At 39.3% G+C, this 23026-nt stretch overlaps 1 protein-coding gene across 2 annotated transcripts in view; it reads left to right on the forward strand.

Annotated features, from left to right (window-relative positions):
• Window positions 1–23026, forward strand: part of MAGI2 (membrane associated guanylate kinase, WW and PDZ domain containing 2) — a 1217785-nt gene that overhangs the window by 1162384 nt on the left and 32375 nt on the right. For both annotated transcript variants that reach the window (XM_039849352.1, XM_039849353.1), the window contains one exon: window positions 5064–5202. In XM_039849352.1, the coding sequence (XP_039705286.1) occupies window positions 5064–5202 (139 nt within the window). The remainder of the gene's footprint in view (window positions 1–5063; window positions 5203–23026) is intronic.

Consider the following 23026-nt stretch of genomic DNA (forward strand, 5'->3'; position numbering starts at 1 on the left):
CTTGGCTACAAAAATGCATACAGTACAGAGTTTACATTTTTTTTCTTTCAACTTGAACTATATACCACTTAAGAAATATTGAAACTTTTACATTTACCTGCCTTGGCCTTCCCATAAGAAGAGAAAATGTTTTACCTGTAGAGCCTCAAGCAAGTTCAAGGATGTGATAATAGTTTTGTTACAGAAAACTCCGCAGTGATGTATGTGCAGAAATGCGGGACTTGTTAGGCTGTGTCAGGCAGTCTTATCTCACTCAGTCGGCCCCTAAGACATTGCTGTAAGGTTATTAGTTGCCTCAAGGGGGCCACAGATAAAAGGCTGTTCCATTTTCCGTTGAAGAGGAAAGGGAGTGCTTTAGATTCGATGTTGGCTCTGGCTTTGAGTTGGTTTATTTGCAGGTTGGCGTCTTAAGCCGACAAACTTAAAGAGCGGCGCATGTGCGTTTCTTTCAGAGACTTTGCACTCTGTCACCGAGTTTTGGGGGTTTATATATGTAATAATAAAAATAATAAAATATATATATGTATATAATATAAAACTTAAAATATATATAGCAACCAATAATATATATATATGTATATATATATGTATATATATATATATATATGTAATATGGTCTTAATATATATGTATCCAATATATATATGTATATATATGTATAAGCCATAAAATAAAATATATATATATATATATATGTCATAATATATATATATATATATATATATATATATATATATATATATATATATATATATATATATATATATCTCTCTTCCTCCTCCTCCTCCTCCTCTCTCTCTCTCTCTCCCTCTCTCTCTCTCTCTCTTATTAAAACTCCCCATCCTTTTCCCTCCTCTCTTCACTCCTCCCTCCTCTTTCTTCTTCTCCTCACCTCCCCCCATCTTTCTCTCAATTCTAACTAGAACTTGATGTTTTAAAATCTAAGAACAATTTGAGGAGATCTTTATAGTTACATTTTAGTAACAGAGCTCAGTTGAAGACAAGCTCCGTGGTGGAGAGAGGATGGAAGGAAGAGACTACTGGTCTTTTTCATAATCCCTGAAGGGCTGCAAATTTTCCATTGGTTTTATCAAATTAATTCTCCCAGTTGATTCACATGTGATGTAGGAAAGTGACAACGCTCTTCGACAGCCACATCCTGGCAGCTGCAGTGAAGTCAGAAGGTAACAAGAGAACCGCTTCTCCCCCGTGACAGTTCCATCTCTTTATACATCTAGATACTAAGAGGATGAAAGGAATCACAGCCCAAATTTATTTGGGGAGTTTCATTTAAAATGACCACACATAATACTGATACTAGAATGAAAATGAAAATTAATCCCATTTACAATTTTCATCATTTTACAAGGAGAGATAGAAGCGTTGAGGCTGGGCCCGCGTGGGTTTGCTACCATCGGCACCAGGTCCTGAGTTGGCCTATTTCTGCGGTATGCTGAGAACACCTTGTAAGATTCAGAGTCTGAAAGTGGCAGCATTTCTATCTCATTAATTTTTTTTCTGAATTTAGTAATATCTTAGACTATTCCCAAACTTCCATTGCTCCCAGTGAGGTCAGAATCAGCACTGGAGTCCTGGAATGGGGAAAGGGCTTGAGAGAGACTAAAAGTCTTAGGCAAACAGCTAAGGACCCTCAATTCAACCAGCATCAGAGCTGTCCCTTGTCTCTCTGACGGGACCCTACATGGAAAGCTGAAATTATAGAAATCTGCCAAGGCAAGAGGTCAGCTCAGGCTCCTCGGAACTCAATAAAAATAACACCCCCAACTTCTAGAGCCGCATCCCTGAAACTCCCACACAGGACACACAGCCCAGCCCCTGTGCAGCCCTTAAACCCCACTTCTTCTCAACCTCCCACACAGTCTTCCAACCCACCATTCACTCTGCCATGCTAATTTTTTCTCCGTGAATTCTCATGAGCTCTTAGTGGGGAAAAGGGAAAATTACAAACACACGAGAGAGTGAAAACAGAATTTGCTAAAGTATGTGACCAGGGTGCAAAGGATGTGACTATTTCTATCACACCACGAGATTCCTTTCATCCTCCACATGATTCTTATTAAAACATTAGTCCTGAGACAGAAGTGTCCTCAGGCAACGGTGGTTGTCAAGGTTTGATTTTGGGGTCAAGAGTGCTTATAATCCCTTCTCCTGTGGTTCTCAAGATGAGCCTTGTGGAAACACTTCATTCATTCACAAATATATATGGTGTACACCATATAAGATACATAATTAAATGGAAACCAGTTCTTGCTCTCATTTGCCCCATCATCTCCTTCCTCACAGCCTCCCAATTTCTCACTTAGATAGACTTCATCTTCCTTCTTCAGTCTCAAACTTTCTCTCCAGTTCGTTCTCTATACTGATATCTCAGGGAGATTTCTAAATACCATTCTGCTTCCCTGGCCAGGTTATCCCCTGGTTAAAATTTTCAGTGCCTCACTGTTGCCTTTAAAATAAAGCCTGAATTCCTGAGGAGCAGAATAAACAATTCCCCAACTGTACCATGTTCTCAGACCTCGGGGTCTTTGCATATGCTGCTCTCTCTACCTAGAGTGCTTTCTCTCCTCCTTCATTTGGGGAACTTCTACTGATACTTCAAAACTTAGCTGAGATGTTACCAACTCTAGGAAGCTCCCTCTGACCTCCAGCCCCACCCATTCTGAGTTAGGTGCCCCTCCTTTCTGTTCCATTAGCACTTGGCTAATACCTCTGTCATAGCAAAGATATATTGAATAGTAATGATCTTATTTACATACTTTCTCTCCAACTAGACTGAGAACTTACTGTAGATAGAAACTATAAATCATTTATCACTATATTTATCTTATCTCCCCAGTAGACTGTCTAACACATAGTAGCTGCTCAGAAATTGATGAGTAAAGAAGCTCAAAGTCTAGGAGAGAAACAGAGAAGCATAACCGTATGCGGTGTGAGAAATAACAAAGTGGGGTGCAGTGATGAATGAATACAGAAACTGGACACTTCTGCTTGAGAAGACTGGGTCTAGGGAGGTATCCCAGAGAAGGAAATGCTTGGGCTCTCCTCGAGGAGGACTGAGAAATCACCAGGCTTATGGAAAGAAGGCGAAGAGAATGGTGGCATATGTAAGGCCCTAGACAATTACCTCGGTATGATGCATTTGGGAATATTTCCCTTAGAAGAATGACTGGTGACAGTGAGAAGAAGATATTGATGGTAGAGTGACAGGAGATTATTGGAATAATCCAGTCAAAGGCCTAAACTGAGCTAGTTAGCGATGGGATGAAATTTGAGAACAGAGACAATTGCAAGAAGTTAAGGAATGGTGGTGGCATTAACCAGCCTTAGTAATTAAGAGGAAAGACTGCTTTTGGAGAAAGATGGTAAACCCGGTCTGCTGGTGTTGAGCTGGAGTTGCCCATTGTACATCCAGGTGAAGATGTTTAGTAATCAATTTTGATATAATTGATGTAAGTCTGCAGCTCAGAATAGAGTCTAGCTAGGAATGAAGGCTCTCTACTATAACTTCATTGGAACTTTAGTTTTACTTCTACAATTTAATTCAGTGCCATGAGATTTCAGTCATGGGTGGGGACTGCTAGGAGAGAGACAATTGGTCTCACATCTGCCTCTGGCTGGGTTACATGGCCTCCGGCAAGCTACTCAACTTCAGGCTGTGTCTGTTGCCTTATGGGAAAGGAGACAGTTAAGGAGACCTGAAGAAAAGTGTTGCAAACATCGGCCCTAAAACAAATTAATTGAGTCCTGTCTTTTGTCATCCTTCGATGGAATGTGAAAGTCATGCACTAAGGCCAACCTCTTCCACTACCCAAACACCATACCTCCAAAAGCCACTGAGCACTGCACAAAGGGGGAAGTCCTTCCTTCCACTGCACTGGAATCCTCACCCCTAGAGAATCCTCTCAAGGTAGAGATGTTACTTCCTCACTACGACAAACATGTGTTAGTTATGTTCTCCCACTTTTGGGGACGTGGTCTTATTTTAGTGCCCTCACTATCGTGATGGCAATCTTTGTTCCTGTTCTTGCCCCGTCTGCAGCACCCATCTTCATAATGCTCTCCTATAGGGAGTTTATTTGTGATTCTGTCTGCTTATAAAGTTTAGGCTGAGATCTGCTTTGTTTAAGGAACTCAACTAAAATAGCATTTTTGCAAAGCAACTCATTGTGCTTTCCCTGGCTAATTTGTCTTAAGTGACTTGCACTGAAATAAAACATATTTTAATTCAAAGTTTCCTGACAATAATGATGCTATGGGAGTTACATGATATGCTTATGTTCGAGCCTCTTTTATTCCAAATATCTATTCAAAAAGGCTAAATGAGAATTGCTTATGGAACCCAGGCATTTCTGACAAATCAAAAGGGATTGGTATTTCACCAAACAGCTCTGGCAACCAGGTGTGAGCATGGCAAAGATTTAGCAAGGGTACTAGTCATGCACGGAGAATGGAGGATCTCATTTTTAATTCAAACGACTGTGATAGAAAAGTCATCATCAAATTTGAATGTCAACCAACCACTATTTACAAAGAAGGCAATATCACAGTAGCACCCAGGGAAATTTAAATAATGCATAATAAAAATTCACAGAGAAGCCCAAAAACCAATCATTCTATCCAACATGCTGAATTAGATGCTGCACTAAGCCCAAAGCTGGCACTGTGTTCAATAAAAAGGTTTTAAAATATTTACTTCTTGTTTCAAAGCAGAGGTGCCAGGTTATTTGGAATTGTGATATCAAACCTATTCCCTAATTTAAAAAAAAAAATGCTGAATAGTTCAACTATAGTCTCTTCCATATTGGCTAAATATACATGACATATCATCACAACCTCCGTGGTCTGATATTTTAATTTCAATCAAGGTAAATTAAGCTTAGTGGTCAGACTCAGGATTCGCCTCTTCTCAGAAGCAGCAGGCTACAACCAAATTCTTCAGACGCTCTCTGGAAACGGGTAATCTACGATGCTTTTCTAATCTTTTGGAAATGCAACTTGGGTAGAACCATCTGTGGCTGACTTAATGTTTCTTTAATTAACAGGTAGGAGATCAAATCATTGAAATCAATGGGGAGAGCACAAGAGACATGACACACGCCAGAGCAATAGAGCTCATCAAATCTGGAGGAAGAAGAGTGAGGCTGCTGCTGAAGCGCGGGACGGGGCAGGTGCCGGAGTATGGTACGTTTCACGTTTTGATTCACCTTTTCTCTGTTTTTTCCATATTCTGTAAATGCCATTCTTATTTATAAAACTACGTCAGTTCTCTAATTCTACCTAAATATATATTTAGCTATCTATAGATATCTATACACATATGTACATTTAAGCACAAGATATATACGTGTGTGTGCTTTTTCTTTTGCTCCTTCAGTTAAATAATGTTTAAAATAGCAAATATAGATCTTTTCAGGGCATCTCTGAGTGTGCTGGGAGATCCAGCCACCACTAAGATATCAGATCTGTCATAATTTGACTGATAATTCTCTGTTCATTTGAGTTCACAGTAATTTTTCAATTATTTCCTAAAATTGTTTCTGTATCACACTGTCCCATAGGATATGTAACTGGGGCCAGGGAACAAGCAGGAACAAATCTTTAGGTGTGAAGATTAAAATGTAAACCTCAGTTCATGCAATGGTTGCATTGCCTTGACATTTAGGGATATTCAAAAAATTCACTTATGTTGTGTATCTATATGCTTTTGAGGAAGGCGTTAAATGCATTTTAATTATATATTTGCCTTCAGAAGTCTTTAATAGTGTTATTTCGCAGCAGCCCATTTGAGGCACCACTGACAGCATTACTAAGGAACTGCGGGGTGGTCATTACGTGACCTGGGCTGCTTTTTAATTAATCTCAAGAGTGACAGAAAGACAAACAGACAGATATCATTGAAGAGCAGTACAAATAATACATCTCCAGATTAGAGAAATTGGATCTAACTGCTGACCTGAATAATTAGCTCAAATTGTTAATCTAGATAAATTGACTCTCACTTTCACCTCTCCATCCCCAAACCCCCAAAAAACAATTCTAAATAGCACTTCATCCTCTCAAATTATGCTTTTTGCCTAAATTACCTAATAATTGACTGAACACTTCCTTATTTAGCAGATCAGTATAGTCCTGAGTTCAGCTGAAATATCTAAATTCAAAAGCCCTTAAATACTTTGTTTCCAGTGACTTAAAGACACCCCAAAGCCTACAAAAAGGGCTGGCAAGCCCTCACATTAAGAGTCAGAATGGATTCAGAAGTTTCTGTAGAGCTGGCTCTATGCTAAAGGAAATAGTTCATCCCAGGTTCCCACTCTTAATGCTTGACTCCAATGAAATATTTTTAAATATTAATATTAACAATGAGCACAGGCCTGATCCTGTTAATGGCATCAGCATTAATCCCTTAATAGAGAATGTGAACTCTTGGAGTAGAATAACTTTTTACACCCTAGAGCAGGGGTCTGCAACACCCATGCCAGGGACCAGAACCATCCGTGGCCTGTTAGGAACCAGGCCATACAGCAGGAAGTGAGTGGCGGGCAAGCAAGCAAAGCTTCATCTGCATTTGCAGCCTCTCCCCAGCGCTAGCGTCACTGCCTCAGCTCCACCTCAGATCATCAGGCATTAGATTCTCACAGAAGCACCAGTCCCTGGTGCCAAAATAATTGGCAACCGCTGCCCCAAAGCATTAAGTGATTCTGTAATATCAAACTGACCTGTAAGATTCTGTCACTTCTAAAAAATACTTCATTTTAAAAGTATGTTTCACTCCATGGCAAGACCTATTACCTATACCAAGGGATTGTCATAGAGTTTTTATTGTTTTTATTATTCTAACAAGTTAATCTTTAAAGAGTTAATCTGAACATGACTATCCTGAGCGTTCTATTCTTTTGTGGACTCACTATTTGCTCCATACTTTCTGGGTCTGCCAGGCCAGCTGCTTGTCTATAGTGAACAGTTAGAACAGTCCTACTGACCAACATGTGGCTTAACCTGTAATATATAAGTATGAAGCTACCTCAAAGCATCCTTAAGAAAAAATAAAAACGTTTTTAAACATGACAAAAGTTCATGATCATGTCAACATTATCTCATTAATTCTTAATATCATCCAAAAATACCTAGTTAAGGTTAAATTCTAAAGTTAACCAACACAGAGCGTTTGTTAAATATCTGGGCACACTTTTGAGGGACCAAAACTCTAGCAGTATTGCGGAGTTTCTTCTAAATATATTCAAAAATGTAACATTAAAGCATACTTTCTGGTAATGTGAGAGCTTGTCAGCTACTTTTGATATTAGATTGACATGGATTATTACTGTAAAATAATCTTAGAGATTATGTTCACAACAGAACAAATTAAAGAGAGCAATCTCCTTTAGGGAAGTAAAAGAATAAACCATAAACTAAGTAAACTTTAGCTCTTTAGGAAACTCTAAGCTGAAAGATGCGTGCCTACACATGAGAAACCAAGAAGGTTAGGGACGAGATCAGCATCTTTGAGGATAATGCCATTAAGTGATATTTCTGGAATCTCATAGTGACAAATGAGGGGGTGTTTCAGGGGTCCCCAAGACCACCCTACATTCAGAGTTTTGCTAGAAGGATTTCTGGGGCACAGCATATAGTTGTGCTCACAGCTAAGATTTATTACAGCGATTTAGTAAGGATACATGAGGATGAGGAAAAAGATGGAGCCTGGAGAAATCCACGTGCAGGTTTCCTCTCTCCTCTCTCTTCTCTTTCTTCTCTCTCTCTGTCTCTCCCGTGAGGGTTTACCAGAGAGCACTCTTCCCTCAGCAACAAAAATGTAGCAACATGTGTGACATTGCTGCTCAGGGAAGTCCATTAGAGACTTAGTGCCCAAGGTCTGAAGTGAGGGCTGGTCATGCAGGCACCCTCTGCCTGGCTTGTACTGAAATTCCAGATTCCCCTAAGGAAGGCAGGTAGGTTTTCAACAGAAACCCCATTGTTTGTACAAACAGTTGAAGTACAGTCAGACATCCTAATCATTTAAGGAAAGATTTATGTTAGTGTAGGGGACAATTTACCAGTCACAGTCCCAGGTGCCAACCAACAGCCAACAGCCAACTTTGCAAGCAGGCCTTTCTAAGGAGATCAGTCACAAGCCTGCTAAGTGAACTTTTTCCTGTACCACAAGTAAGCCAAAGAAGTAGACACATTCATGGTCTATACAAATGACACCAACGTAAAAGGAATGCCCACAGCTAAGGAACATCACGATTCTTTCAGCATCAGTTAAACAGACTAGGTCATGAAACAGAATTTTTTTGTCCAAGATAACCTGGAGTGTATTTTAATAAAATCGACAAAGGCAGCAGGGAGAGGGGGGTAACAAAATAAACAGCAACAAGAATGACAAATGAAAATGCTTGATTTATCAGTAGGTATAACCAGGAATATGATTCATTTTGTCCAAATGCGCCTTAATCACAGGAAACTGATTTTTTGTCAACTATGAGTTTAATCCTGTTGTTAGTTTCTTTCATTTGCCTTTTAAGATCCTAAACTTGGCATGAAATCCATCCGTAAAAGATTGTTAAAGGGGGTTATGAGAATCCATAGGTGACATAGCCCGTCAGCTGTTCAGACTTAACCCAGCCTAGGAGAGAAAACTTCGAAGATGAGACTGAAAAACAACAGCTTATAGAAGAGTTTTAAGTGCTAGCCACCAGACCTCCCTCTGATACCTACAGAATTCAGAACAGCTTTGAAGCAAGACCCTGATCTGGACTTTGGGCCATGCAAAGCAAAAGCCGATCTCAGTCAAGAGAAATATAAAACTCCCACTCTGTATTCTTAAGGTGATCTGTGACAGAGAGATAAGCACAGGGACAATTAAAAGAAAAAAATATCATGGGTAACCTGTCAGATTGTTGACTAAACAAAATCAGTGTGAATCCAAGTGAGCTGAGGGAAGGAATAAGTATGCTGCAAATATGCCATCCATAATTACCGTAAGACTAATCGTCAGACGACACCTCAGCCAATTCGGAGGCATAAATCAACAAATGCTGCCGCACAGTAGAGGCTGCTGAGCAGCTGCAAGGGGAGTTGGAAAATGATAAGGGCTTTGAAGAAGAAGTTGCTTTTATAGGTAAGTCCTTGAAAGAGAAGCTCAGGAGATAGACACTTCAACTCTACTCTAGTCCTCAGGATAAGAATTTGTTGATTATAAACTCATTGGAGAGCATGAGCTCCCCCTCCCTTAACATGCATCTCAGTGACAGGCGGGAATAAGGAAGCTTCACTCCACCATACTGAGAAAAGAATCAAAAGATGCCTCGTCCAAAGTGCCCTTCTTAACACTGGGTGTTGCTATTTAAATTACATCTAAAAAGATTAAGAGACAAGAAAGCATGATGCATCATGGTTCTAAAGCTGCAAAGGAATATATTATACAAATTAGCTTCCGGCCTTGAAATACAGGTGTCCTTCATTAGCATTCAAGGAATACCACAGGAGCACTCACTTGATGTATACACTGAGCCACAGAGCCAGGGTCAGGGTAAATAGAAGTGCCATTGGATGAAAAATTTTTTTACACAAGCAGTTAAGAACAACACAGACCTTCCCTTGGTAATATTTGCTGTTCAAATCTGATCAAAATAAAGCAGAACAGAAATACGCTTGCCAGTCTTGGTTGGTGGTCTGGCCTGTTTATTATCTTAAAAAGCAATAGGGCACGTCTTCATGACTAGGACACTGAAGGATGTACATTTATAAATGGAAGTCTCTAGTGGTCTTAGGACGCCAGGCAGGCTTATAAGGACAAGCAGGATTCTCCATTTCAATGGCCCATCAACAACTAATACCAAGTGCATACAAAAGAAATAGCCAATCTGTGAATTAGACTTCTGCCAACACTTCCATTTTCAAAGTTAATCGTGTCTTTAATAGGCTTTGAATTGATTATAGGCCTTTGGTAAATGAAATTCTTTTTTTAAGTATAATGAAATTACATTTAGTAAGTAGAGAAAAGATCTGTCTGAGCCAGTGACTATAGCTAAAGAAATGAATGGGCCAAATAGTTGTTTAGCTAAAGATCTACCTTTAATCAACAAATAAAAATGATTTACAATGATCATATTACAGCACCAGGTTAAGCAGTACTGCTCTCTACTTATATAACAATAGGCACTGTTTATTTGTTTATTCTTCTTTAATGACTGATAGACATTATAAGCATTATAATCTTGTTTACAATTATTTGTTCAGCAAATCCTTTCTTCCTTCTGATCATATAAAGATAAATTCCAGCCAGTATACCCCTACCAAACAAGCCATGTGAGGTAAAGCCTGCAATTAATATCATTAGTTAATGTCATTACTATTTCCTCAACTAACGCAGGATTTTCTGAGCACCTACTATGCACAAAGCACTTTGCAGGCACGGAAGGTAAGATAGTTCTGGCCCTCAGTGAGCTGATAATCTAAGAATGAAGATACATGTAACAACTGATTTTAATAAATTGGTGACTAATTAAAAGGTCTCAAAGGAACTGCTCTAATGAAAAAGTTTTAAGTGGATTTTATTAATTAATTGTGGAATTTAATAAGTACTTCTAGAGTGTTAAGGATCCGTGATAAGCACCTGACTTCTTTGGTTGTTAAGCATTTCTTTTGTAATATTTATACTAATACTTTTCTACTTTTTCTGAAGAAAGGACTTGCTGAGTGTGAGTAAATACCTGCTTAGACTTTGAATTATTCTAAAGTCCAAGTTAGTGAGTCAAAACTTTATCTAGTAAACTTGATAGTCATTAGTCTCCCCCTCCTGTGACTATGAGCCTTAGGGACCCAGGAGCACTGGAACCTCACATCCCGAGGCTTTGGTGGGGGCTCCTGTGCTCCCACAGTAAAAGGCAAGGGAAGAGTCTCCACTGCCTTCACCTCTTCCTCAGAGACCATGTTGCTAGGAGCATTAAGTGGTTTCACAGCCTTTGCACTAATTCACCTGCATTTTTTAATAGGGCAAAAGGCAGCTTGCTTCAATAATAAATTCTGAAATTTAATTTGAGCTTCTGACATTCATGGTTGAGTGTATCTTCCTTTTCCATGAGAGGCTCCACAAATCACTTCAAGCCGCCTTCTACTGAGTTAGAGCCAGAAACAAGGACAGGCTGCCAGGCAGAACTCAGATTGTTCCCAGCTCAAAGGCTCAAGACTGCTATCTACAGCATTTAGGCAACCCCAGGAGAGTCTCTAACTGTGAAGCTTCCAGTAAGTTCCTATCTCATGGGTCAGAGTCAGAAGCTTCCTTAAAGAACACACAACTCTGAAGTTCCTTTCTCCACTGCTCAGCCAAAACCTCGTGTATCATTTTAAGAGTTTTAGGATGAAGATGAAATCCCATTTCTTCACACTTTTATTGGAAACCATGGACTATAATGATATTCCTGTTTGGATACTCTTAGATAATTTCCAACATACATTTTTTCTCTTTAAGGGTATATTAAGTGACCTCCTCCCCCAAGTCTTCACTTGTTAGATATTTTAGACTCTGATAACATATATTAGACTCTGATAACATATATTAGACCACATAGTAACCAAGAAATCTACCAACAAGAGCCTACTTGGCTCTTGAGGTCCAACCTCCTTCAATTCCCAAACACTTGAGTTGCTGGAGGAGATTTAGTGAATGAAGAGATATCTTTCCCAAGCCCTACTGAGAAGAGCTCCCATGTACATCTTGAAAAACCTTCAGTAACTCATCCCAGAGAGTCGTAATTGAGGTTCTGATAAGAACATCCCCTTCTTTCCCCCAACATGAATCTGAGCTCTCCTACAAGGGCCCCCTTCCACAAAAGTCCAAGGAGAAGGCAGATTTCTTAGAGGAAACACTGCTAAATACTATAAGAATGTTGGAACAGACCTCGAAGAAGTCACAAATTCAAGAGAATATTCTTTATTCGGTGGGCAGAGGGTGGAAGTGGCAATCAAGGTGATGGAAATCAAGGATCCAGGTTAAGAGAAAAGAAAGCAAGCAATATGGTTTTAAAGATGCACACATGTGCGTACATCAATTTGGCCCAAGGGTGCATATTTTTCGTGTCCCATCCCAAGAAATCCCATGCCCTGGAGATTGCAGGATTTATCTCCTGTAGCTCTATTGTAAAGGCCCGGCCCACAGGAGTTTCTACTTCTGGTTGCCCCACTTTGTCTTGTCGGCCTCCCATCATTTGGGAGCCCCTCACCCCTACAACATGGCTTCTCCTTTGAGCATCCAGTCTGAATGCCTCTCCACTCAGACTTGCAACCATTACAACTTAAAAAGACTAGATTTTTTTTCCTCATTGTCCTCCCATTTTCCATCTCAGGCTTTTTGACAATCTGAGCTCAATTCTCACCCTCCTCACTGAGGACAGTCAGACCCTGTGGTTCATAGCATGAGAGCACCCCATTCAAGATAAGCTTCTGACTCCTCAACCAAACCTATTATGAAGCTCATACTAAATGCCAAAACTATTTCCCCATTGTCTGATTTTCTCTTGTCTCAAAGTAGAGATGATACAGAAATGGTTTTGATTCCTGTGAAGGAGTTTGCCAATAAAACCTTGCTATCCAGGTGCTCGAAGCAGAGTCCAATATCTTAAGACAAATTCTTGGGTAGGTCCAGCCAACTGCCATAACCAGTCAACACCAAGTCTCCAAGACTCTCTTCGGATGCCTGTGCCTACTGCCCTACCCTAGTATTCCCTGGCCAAACAACTCACTGGCTTCAGTTTTTAAACTAACGTACTCTACATCCCTCATTTCTAGTGGAAGGAACAGTGAGTCCATAAGGTCGGATCTCTGTTATTCCAGAATTCTGCCTGCACTCTTGCTCAGAGATAGGATTATCCTGACGACCTGTTCTGATGAAGACCTCCCAGTACTTCTTTTTAACTGAATTCCCTCAGTCAGAACCAAAGATGAAATTATATAATGCCTTACTCCAGGCTTGAATTATATGCTTTAATCGTAGCAACATCTCTAAACTTTGAGAATTGTATTCTTCAATGTACTGTTTGGGTTCAAAAAAATTTTAATAGAACAAGAAACACACACTTAGCCTGGACTAAAAAGCTGTTAACTATAATGTGGCTCAGAGAGTTGCTTACTAAATAATCTGCTTTTAAACTCCTGTAGAAAGGTCTCTGGTCTTTTCAATGTGTGCTCTCTAACAGGTGTCTCTGGCCTCATCAGGACCCTGGATTTTGTGCATTAAATATGCCTAGCACAGTATGCAACTCTTCGTTTTTCACCTTTCACCGTAGTTTCTACCGCAGCCTTCACAGCAATTTATTTCCACCATGTTCTGGGCTCTTTTATTTGACCTTCTGGACATGGTGTTTCCTAGCATATGTATCTTTCAAGCCTAGTAAAGGCCACATTTAAAACCAAATGAGAGGCTTTCCTGTATGACATTAAAACAGCTTAGTCATTTTTGTGCCAAATTACTTGCATGTTGGCAGGGCTAAATGGTAAATTCAATTAATTAATCCTGAAATTTAATTTCCACTTTTGACATTCATTGTTAAGCATGAGTTTCCTTACCATAGAGAGGTTCTACTTTCCATTTAACCTCAAGGTGTTAGTTCTCCTGCTTCAGTCTCCCTTCTTTCAGACACACACCATGCTATGAAAAACACCTCATGTGGCATAATAAGAAATCCATGTGAGTACTGTTCCATTCCGCATATTGATGTGTATACAGCTCTATGTGTGGAGCAAGTTAGGCATTTAAATGGAAACTATCATCAGTATATGCTGTCAAAAAGGGGGTCAGACTTCCAATGTCTGAGCCGCATGGATTAAGGTCTTCCGATCACATTAACCTCTGGTCCCCTGTACCTCATGCTGTGCGGAGCTGAGAGAATGCAGAGTAGATGTTGCAGGAAGCAGTAATTACATCTCCTGGGGGGCTTGTCTCCTAGTGATTACTGATTGAGATGTTCTGGAATTTCTAGTACCCATGTTTGTGTAGGCAAAGAATGTAGCCCATGAGCTGAGATAGACACAGACCAAAACAGCCGCTAAGAGGTTGGTTTCAGAGCACAGCCTTCAGACAGGTGCGTACAGTAGAACAGAACAGGCAAGACATTGCTGCATCTTTTTTCAGCTTTATTTTTTTTTCTAGAAAACAATTATAGCCAATAAGTCAACTGTGAACTTTGAATATAAATAAGCAAATTGTCAGAGGTTAGGGGAACTCTAAGAACTAATGAGATTATTAGAGATAACATAAATATAAACATGGGCACACTATGTCTTTAAATTGAGAATTTTTTGGAATTTGGAAAGGATTACTGTGACTGATTCTCAAATGACAGCAGATGTCACTGGAACATCCCATTATTGTGAAACAATTCTGCAAAAATTCTGATATTGCCATTTCAACTTTTTTTTGACATTTGTGACTCCTTAAAAGCACCTCAGGATACCCTCAATATTTTGAGAAAAATTTACTTTTGGAATACACATGTAGTTCAGTCTTTCACTAATTTCACTTGCTGCATGCTTGATATGATTAGCTTTACTTAAAGTCTTTATTCTTACTGCCTAGATAATTTTTATTCAGCTGCTCTAAACATACTAAGCAATCTTGATTCTAACAGTAATAATATATCTTTGTCACTGGTTCTGTTAATTCTAATGATTGGTCCTAGGCTGTTCCTCCCCTTCCTTTAGGAATGGTACCTTCCAGTCTCTCCATGTGCATGAAAAGTGACAAGCATGGGTCCCCATATTTCTACTTATTGGGCCACCCTAAAGACACGGTTTGTAAAATCTGCATGAATATTATCTTTCTCTAATGAGCTTTGGTTTTGCATATGTTTTTAACTGATGTATAATGCTCTCTCTTTCATAGTAGCTTGTCTAATTACTGCTAGAGCTCTGGAAAATATTTATAACTGAGACTGTATAAATGATAAGGATAGGATTTGTGGGTTCATGAAAATTTGAGATGCACCAAATTCCAGAGGTCCAGCCTAGAATGTCCCCAGCAAGTAGGGAGGGTGGGGGGAGTAGAACACAGGCAGCAGTAGCTGAGCTCTGCCCCACACACTTCGAAAAATCCTCCATGAGCTTCAGTGCAAATAACTAAATATATTTCCTCTCAGCCCAAGTTTAAACAGCAATAACTCGGGCCCCCCTTTTTCGCAGCAGACGGAAAGAGAGCCACAGGCATTCTAACTTAGGAACTCTGAACTCCACACTGCATCATGGTATTTCTCCGGCTTGCTTTATGGCAGTTATCCACTCAGGACTGCATCTTCTCACTGTTCTTCCTCCATACTCAGTGATGCATCAAGTTTAAGGAAAAAAAAACAAACAAACAACAAACTAGTGTGACATCTTTGAAAGCAGTTGTAACTTTCTACCTAAATAATAATCACCACTGTTTCAAAATGAACATTCTCAAGTGTTGACTATATTTTAGCCTAAAATTTGGTAAAAATTCTTAAAGAAAAAGTATCCTATATATAAATAAAGCAGAATGTAGATGATAGCCTTGCAAATATGGTTCAAGCAACTTTTCATCCCTCAAAGACATCCCTAGAGTGGCCTATGTTTCTACTGTCAAATCGTATAGTGGGCATGTGGCTACTGGCACAATTTGATAGGAATGGGATTTTTTAAATATCATTTTGACTTTTTAACAGAAACTGATACTCATGATCAATCCCATGGTTCACCATAGAGGCATGAATCAGACTGACACATCTCTCAATTCCAGTTTAATTCTACCCCATTCATACTGTCGCAACCATGGCTAAGCATCTCTCCATCAAAGTTTTTTAAGTTAGCTCTGAATGTTTCTGAAAAACATTTCCAATTGTTAATGACCCTACTTGTTGCCATCATTGGTTTAAATTTAACATAAGAAACAATATTATTCACTAAATGAATATTTAATTGGCCTAACTGCTAAATATTTCCTCATCAAATAGTTTTATTTGAATATAAATGTCTATACATACACACACATATACCATCACAATCACTGCTTAAAGATGTTTACAAAAACAGAAGTTTTAAATGTGTCATTTCTCTAAAGTGTCTGTCTCTCAAGGAGAAGTTATTGATCAAGGGAAACCTAAATTAGGGTATAAAGGAAAAAACTAGACAAGATATAAAGCCACAGAATAACTATTGAGGAAATCTAGTCCAATGACCATGGTTTAAAGAGATATAGATTTCTGTTTCTGACAAAAGAAAAGCATATACTTGCTATTTAATTTATATTAATTAACTAGTCTGTAACCCATGGAGGTAAAGAGACCCGAATCAATTTACTAAAGTCGCTAGCTGAAAAACAAAGAAGAAAAAGGAGAAGGAGAAGGGGAAGGAGAGGAAGAAGAAGAGAAGGGCTCTTTGTAGTCTACAGACATGTATCTGGTACCTTGCTTGGTGCTAAGGATATAAAGATGAATAAGAGTGGCTCTGCCCATATGCATTCACAAGCAAGTAGGAGTGACAAAGAAAATCAGGCAATGGAATAAGAATGAATAGTATAGGCAAAGGAGTGATAAGAACCCAAAGGACACAGTACACTAAATCTGCTTAGCTGAGTTGTAGAAGATTCTACCCCACTCAAAAGGTGACATGTTAGCTGGGCTTTGAGTGACAAAAATGATTTCATCAGTGGGCAGGAGGTAAGGCAGCTATCACATGAGCTAAATGGGAGATGAGGAGAAAGAAAATGAGAGGACATCAAAGTGTGGCTCTATGAGAAAGGGCCTTCTATGCCAAGCAAAGGAATCCAAATTTTATATAGTCAGGTGCCATCAAAAAATTAAGTGGGCGGATAGAAATATCTATGTTTGGAGATACACCTTGATAGTATTTAAGATGGATTTTATAAGAAACTGGAGGCAGTTAACATATTATTGTAAAAGTTGAGACAACTGATGTGAAGACCAGAATTAGGGAAAAGTGGTGGTGGAAATAGCACATTGGAAATGGATTTGGGAGATATTTCAGACATGTCATTGATGGAAGTAACAAAATTTGGTGAATAATGAATGTAAGGGAAAGAATCAGAAAGGAGACTCGTGACCCGGGGCTAGGTGAAAAACGATGCCACACAGGCAAAGGAGCAAGTTTAGAAAGAAAGATGATGTTAGTTTTGGGCTCAAGTTTCAGATGCCTCAAGAAGTCTTAAGTGAAGCAGCCCACACACAGGGCACTTGGGTAAGGTGCTCAAGGGCTGGAGGCATAGCACTAAGGGAGTCCTGGGGAGGACAGCTAGAGCCATGAGTGGGTGTGTCTGGGTGGGATCATGTGCCTGCCTTTTTGCTGTGGAAAAGGAGCCACCACGAAAAACTCTCCAAGTTCCCTTCTAGCCTCCTAGGTCTATATCAAGGTCAAGATCTATACCAATCATATATTATACGATTATATCTCAGCCACTGTTTGATGCTGAGGGAACTAAAGAAAAAAAATGTGGTGTTGTCCCTCTTCTCAAAAAGCTCTCCATCTCACTGAAGAGATGGAAATAGTCATTCGGGACAAATACATGCAGGACAAACCTGAAGAATAAGGAAGTTTGAGATAAGAGTAGGAAATAATGACAGAAGAGTCAGGGCTCCTTCAAGGGAGCCAGTCTTGAGATAGCCCTTGAGGAACCAGCGAGTTTAGGATACGTAGAGAAGAGGGCAAAGGGCGCAACAATCTGAAATGGAAATAGGATGTTGGGGGAAATGATTTTGATGTTAAGAAGCGAATGGTGTGACTAGAGCATAGGGTTCCTACCAAAAAGCAGAGGGAGGAGAAGCGAAAGAACTTTAGATGCTTGGAGAGGCAGATGTCTGGAAAACATCAGTGAAGAGGCACAAGGGATTCTCAAAGATCACTCTGACATGGCTGAAGAAGTGTTTTAGGAGTCGTGGCAAACATCTTTGGAAAGGGTTTTCAATCCTGGCTACCCATTAGAATCACCTGGGGAACCTGCGTTTAAAAAATACTCATAGAGGCTCCTTCCCAGATCAATTAAATGATCCAAACGGTTGGGGAAGCGATTGGGGATGGGGGGCACTGCAGACATAGTTATGCTAATTTTTTTTAATGTAATGAGCATCCAGAGTTGAGAATCACTGGTAGATCAGATGAGGAAGTAGATCAGATAAAGAGGCTATTATAATAACCTAGGATATGCAAATGGGGTAACGGAGGTGTTGAAAAGATAGAAGCGAAATATACAGGAAGGCTGACAACACCAAGCGTCTTGAAAGAAAAATCGGTAAGATTTGGTGACTGGTTGTGTAAAGGGAATAAGAATTATGGAGGACTCAGAAATTATCCCAAGGTAAAATCCAGAATATTTGGGAAGATGACAGAAGCATTGTCAGGAAAAAGATATAGGATAATTCAGAAATGGGACAGTTAATGATCTGGGTGACCTTTCAAGAATTACTTAACTTCTCAGGGCCTTAGTTTTCTCATCTGTACAACATTAGGATTCAGTTATATGATGTCTTGATTCCTTTCAAGTACTAGCATTGAGTAATGTGAGTGAGAATGCAATGAACTTTCAAGAAACAGTAAATAAAATCAAACTAATAGACTTAAGAAAAAAGAAAAGAAAGTAATGTGAGTGAAATAAGTGGGAGTAAAAAGTCATTAGGGATTTTCAGATGTGTGGGGATTTTCAGATGTGTGGGGACGTTCAAATAGTGATTCACATCAGAGTCATGTGCTTTCAGCAGGTAAAACCAAAAAGGCACAGAAAATTGGGGGTGAAAGGAAGACCAGAAAAGGAGAGTAAGAATACAGAATTTCACTCGTTGCCTGCTCCGGGCTCTGTCTCCTTCCTCTTGCCCTGTGACAGATGAGCAGTGACACAATGGCCACTGTCCCTCATAATCCCAACTTTAATATATGGACACAATCATTCATTGCATGACTACTTGGAGTTACTCTCATGCACTGGGATTTTCTGGAGAAAGGTTGTTAACATAGTGCCTTCAAAGAAAGGAATTGAGTCATTTTATAATTCTTTATGAAAATTCACTAACAGAAAAAGTAAGTATCAGGAATTCTTAAAGTCTCTTTTTAAATTCAAAATGTCTCTTTTTTTCACATAAAATGCTAGAGGGAGAAAAATTATATTTTCCAAGTGAAATACATCTGTTCAGTTGGCCTTTTCTCATTATTTCCATCAATGATATATTACCCCTGGGCATATAGTGATCAATAGCTTGTTTTCAAAGTGAAGCATCAAGCAATGTCCAGGCCCCCTACTCTGTCCCTCAGAAAAACTCACTGCTTACTCAGCATGTAAGTGAAATGATGATTGCCTTTTTGTTGTCAAATACAGTGTAACAGTGTCCCAGTCTTTCTGCACCCAAAGCTCTGGGGCAACTAAAAGCTGGTTGTGCTATGGTTGGGTTACTAAGATATATAAATGGCCAACGAGCACATAATAAGATGTTGAACATCACTAATTATCAAAGGGATGCAAATCAAAACCATAATGAGCTATCACCTCACACCTATTAGATAGCCACTATGATAAAAAAGAAGGAATGTGTTTGAAGGGAAGGAAGGAAGGAAGGAAGGAAGTGTAATGGAAGGAAGGAAGGAAGGAAGGAAGGAAGGGAAGGAAGGGAAGGAAGGGAAGGAAGGGAAGGAAGGGAAGGAAAGGAAAAAGTCTGAATAATATTCCATTTATCCTACAATGGACATTTTAAGTTGCTTCTACCTCTGGGCTACTGTGTACGTAGTTTCAATAAACATGGATGTGCAAATATCACTTCAAAATTCTGTTTTCAATTCTTTTGGAAGTGTGCCTAGAAGCGGTATTGCTGTATCACATGGCAGTTCTATTTTTAGTTTTCTGCGTAATCTCCATAGTGTTTTCCACGTTGGCTACACCATTTTACATTCCTACCAACCATGCATAAGGGTTCAAATTTCTCTACCATCCTTGCCAACACTTGTTATTTATTTTCTTTCTTTCTTGATTGCTTTCTTTTTCTTTTCTCTCTCTCTTTCTCTCTCTCGCTCTCTCTCTCTTTCCTTCCTTTCCTTTCTCTCCTTCCTTTCCTTCCTTTCCTGTCACCTGCTACAACATGAATGAAATTGAGGACACTATGCTAAGTGAAATAAGCCAGTCACAAAATGACAAATACTGTGTGATTCCACCTATATGAGGTATCTAAAGTAATCAAGTTTTAGAAACAAAAAGTAGAATGGTAGTTGCCAGGGGCTGGGAGCAACAGGAAAAGAAGAGTTTTTGAATGAGCATAGGGTTTCAGTTTTGCAAGAAGAATAAGTTCTAGAGATCTTGCTACTTACTGTATAGTACACTTTAAATCGTTAAGGGGGTAAACTTTATGTTTCATACAAAAAATAAAAGCAGGCAAGGCTTCAGAGTTAAAAGCTCAGAGCACTTCCCACCTTCGAAGCTTTATTTTGTAAATTGTGCTGATGTTTGGCAGCCCTCCAGGCATTAGATGAGCAGTGATCTTATTTCTTAAAGGAACAGTTGCTAGGAGAGAGACACTCATTATCATAAGATTGGCATTAGCATCAGTTCTCTCTTGTTACCAGGGTTTTGTTTCCTTCTCTTGCCAGTATTTGGGTTCTTGCCTTTGGTTGATTTTGGAATGAGGACTTGGCAGTGGAATCCACCAGAGGCAGTAAGGAACTAGGATGACATATGTTAAGAAAGGAAATTCCTGAGTCTAGTGATGTTTCACTGGTTTATTTATTGATGTTCCTTTGTTTCTCACCTCTTTCACAAAGGCTTCTTTGAGGCAGTAGCTCAGGTTCACTGGGGAGGGGAAATATCAATTGTCTTGCCAGCCAAGCTAAGTAGGAGCTTGCAAACCAGACAAATGCTAATCAAACACACAACCCTGATTCCCCACCAACAAGCTCACTGACAAGGGAAAAGTGTTCTCATTCATCTTCATCAGGAGCCTCAGATGGCAGGTGGTGGCACGCACCACAGTGACAGATAATATAAAAGGAAATGTATTGCCAATTTAGTAAAGAAAACACATTGCCAGCTTTTTTGAATTGCAAAATATGATGTGAAGATTATGGTATTCTTTGTGCCTTCCCGTGATTTTATTTCTTATGAAAAAATTTTGTGGAATTATCTGTTTCACAGTTCTTTAGCTACTGGATCAATTAACAAGCCCAGAGTCCCGTGCTAGCCCCCTGAGAAAACTGTTTGCCTTCTGAGGACAGAAGCCATGTCTACTAGCTCAGCAGTGCCATACTTTTCACCCAGTGGTGCCCTGCACTTCGTTGTATGAATGAATGAATGAATGAATGAATGAGTGATTGGAAAGGAAATAGCAGAGTTGATTCTGCTCTCCAGAAGGTTGTGGTCTATTAGGAAAAAGAAAAAAAGAAAACAAGCGCTCCTATGACTGAAGGGGCTTAAAAATAATTGTGGCATAAGAAGATAGTACATACATACACTCAAATAAAGAGAAATGCCAGTAGAGTAAGTTGAGTGGGTTGGGAGACTTTTTAAAGAAAGCATTTCTACTCTTCCAGTCTTTAGCATTCCAGTATGAAAAATAAATTATTTTAACTAACTGCAGCATCTTTTACCTACATTTATACAAACCTGTCTCATTTAAATACATATATGTGTGTGAGTGTGGTGTGTGTGTGTGTGTGTGTGTGTGTGTGTGTGTGTGTGTGTGTGTGTGTGTGTGAAGTGACTGCATTCTAAGAAAGAACCACTACAGTTAACTGGCAGCCCTGGTTTCCTCCACTTAAGAGAAGATGCAAAATAAATTCAATTCTTAAAATAAAGTGGTATTGGATCCAGCAGAGTTTGAGGTAGATCTTGTGGGAGTATGAGAATGCTCAAAAAATCAAAAAGCTAGAACTAAGTCTTTAATACTTCACGGCAAGCTGGAAGTTCACTTTGGACTGCAGAATAGAATGGAACAAAATCTGGTCAATTATTTTCACCTCTATTTCCTCGCAAAGAGTAAATAATTTTCTTCTGAAATTTTTTTCTCAGCCTTTTCATCATCCTTCTCCTCTATCTGATCTTTCCTCAATCCACCACCCCAGAAAACAGAAAAAAAAAGGACACACAGTGTGGGAAAGGAAGCCCTTGAGAGGGATAGGGAGACTGCCACCAACTTCTTCTCATGCCTGAAACTTGAGAGGAGAAAATACAAGGAAGTATTGATTATACTTTCCCGAATTCCTGGTTAATAAATTCCTCCTGAGATAGAGCATTTAGGGGCCTTCGCCTCACTCTCTGATCTCCAGTTAGATACATATTCCTATGACAGGCACATGGCTTGTCTGTCCTCCTAGGTCCTCAACCACCACCTTAGATGCCAATCTGACAAAGAAAGGGGAAGGAGGAACAGAAAAGGGACCGCACACCCACCTAGTAACCTGCTCAGTCAGAGGCTGCTACAATCTTGTTCTAAGGGGCTATTTGAAAGGCTAAAGTTCTGAGACAAACTCCTAGGCCGAAATTAAGAAAGGATGTATCTTAAATCTTAATTCTGAAATGTACCTACTGTCATTCTGTGGATGCATTAGTTCTCAAATGATGCCTAATGGGTGCTCTTTTTTAAAATAACTTTTACAGATTGTAACATAATAATACATATTAGTGAAGAATATCTCAAAAACAGAAATAATAAAAAAAAAGAAAGAAACTCTTCCTCTCTTTTGAAATGTAGCCATTTTGTTTTAAAACCTGATTTTTTCATTTGACAATATGTTTAGACTAACATCTTTCTTAAATATCCTATACAAAAATGTGTATGACTGCTTAGCGCTTTGTGGTATAGATTCATCATTTAACCAGTGTCCTATTTGGACTTCTCTCGTTTTCCTAATTTTCCCACTATTGTGAAAAATAGTACAAAAATCTCCCCACGTATCTTTGATTACTTGCTTAGGATAACTTTGAAAAGCAAAACCACTGGGTCCGAGTGTCTGCATTCTCATGGGAGGATGGGCGAAATCGGAGGAGTCTTATGTATTCAGCTTTGGG

The sequence above is a fragment of the Pteropus medius genome, unplaced genomic scaffold, assembly GCF_902729225.1.
Source record: "Pteropus medius unplaced genomic scaffold, Ma_sr-lr_union100, whole genome shotgun sequence".
NCBI classification, from domain to species: domain Eukaryota; kingdom Metazoa; phylum Chordata; class Mammalia; order Chiroptera; family Pteropodidae; genus Pteropus; species Pteropus medius.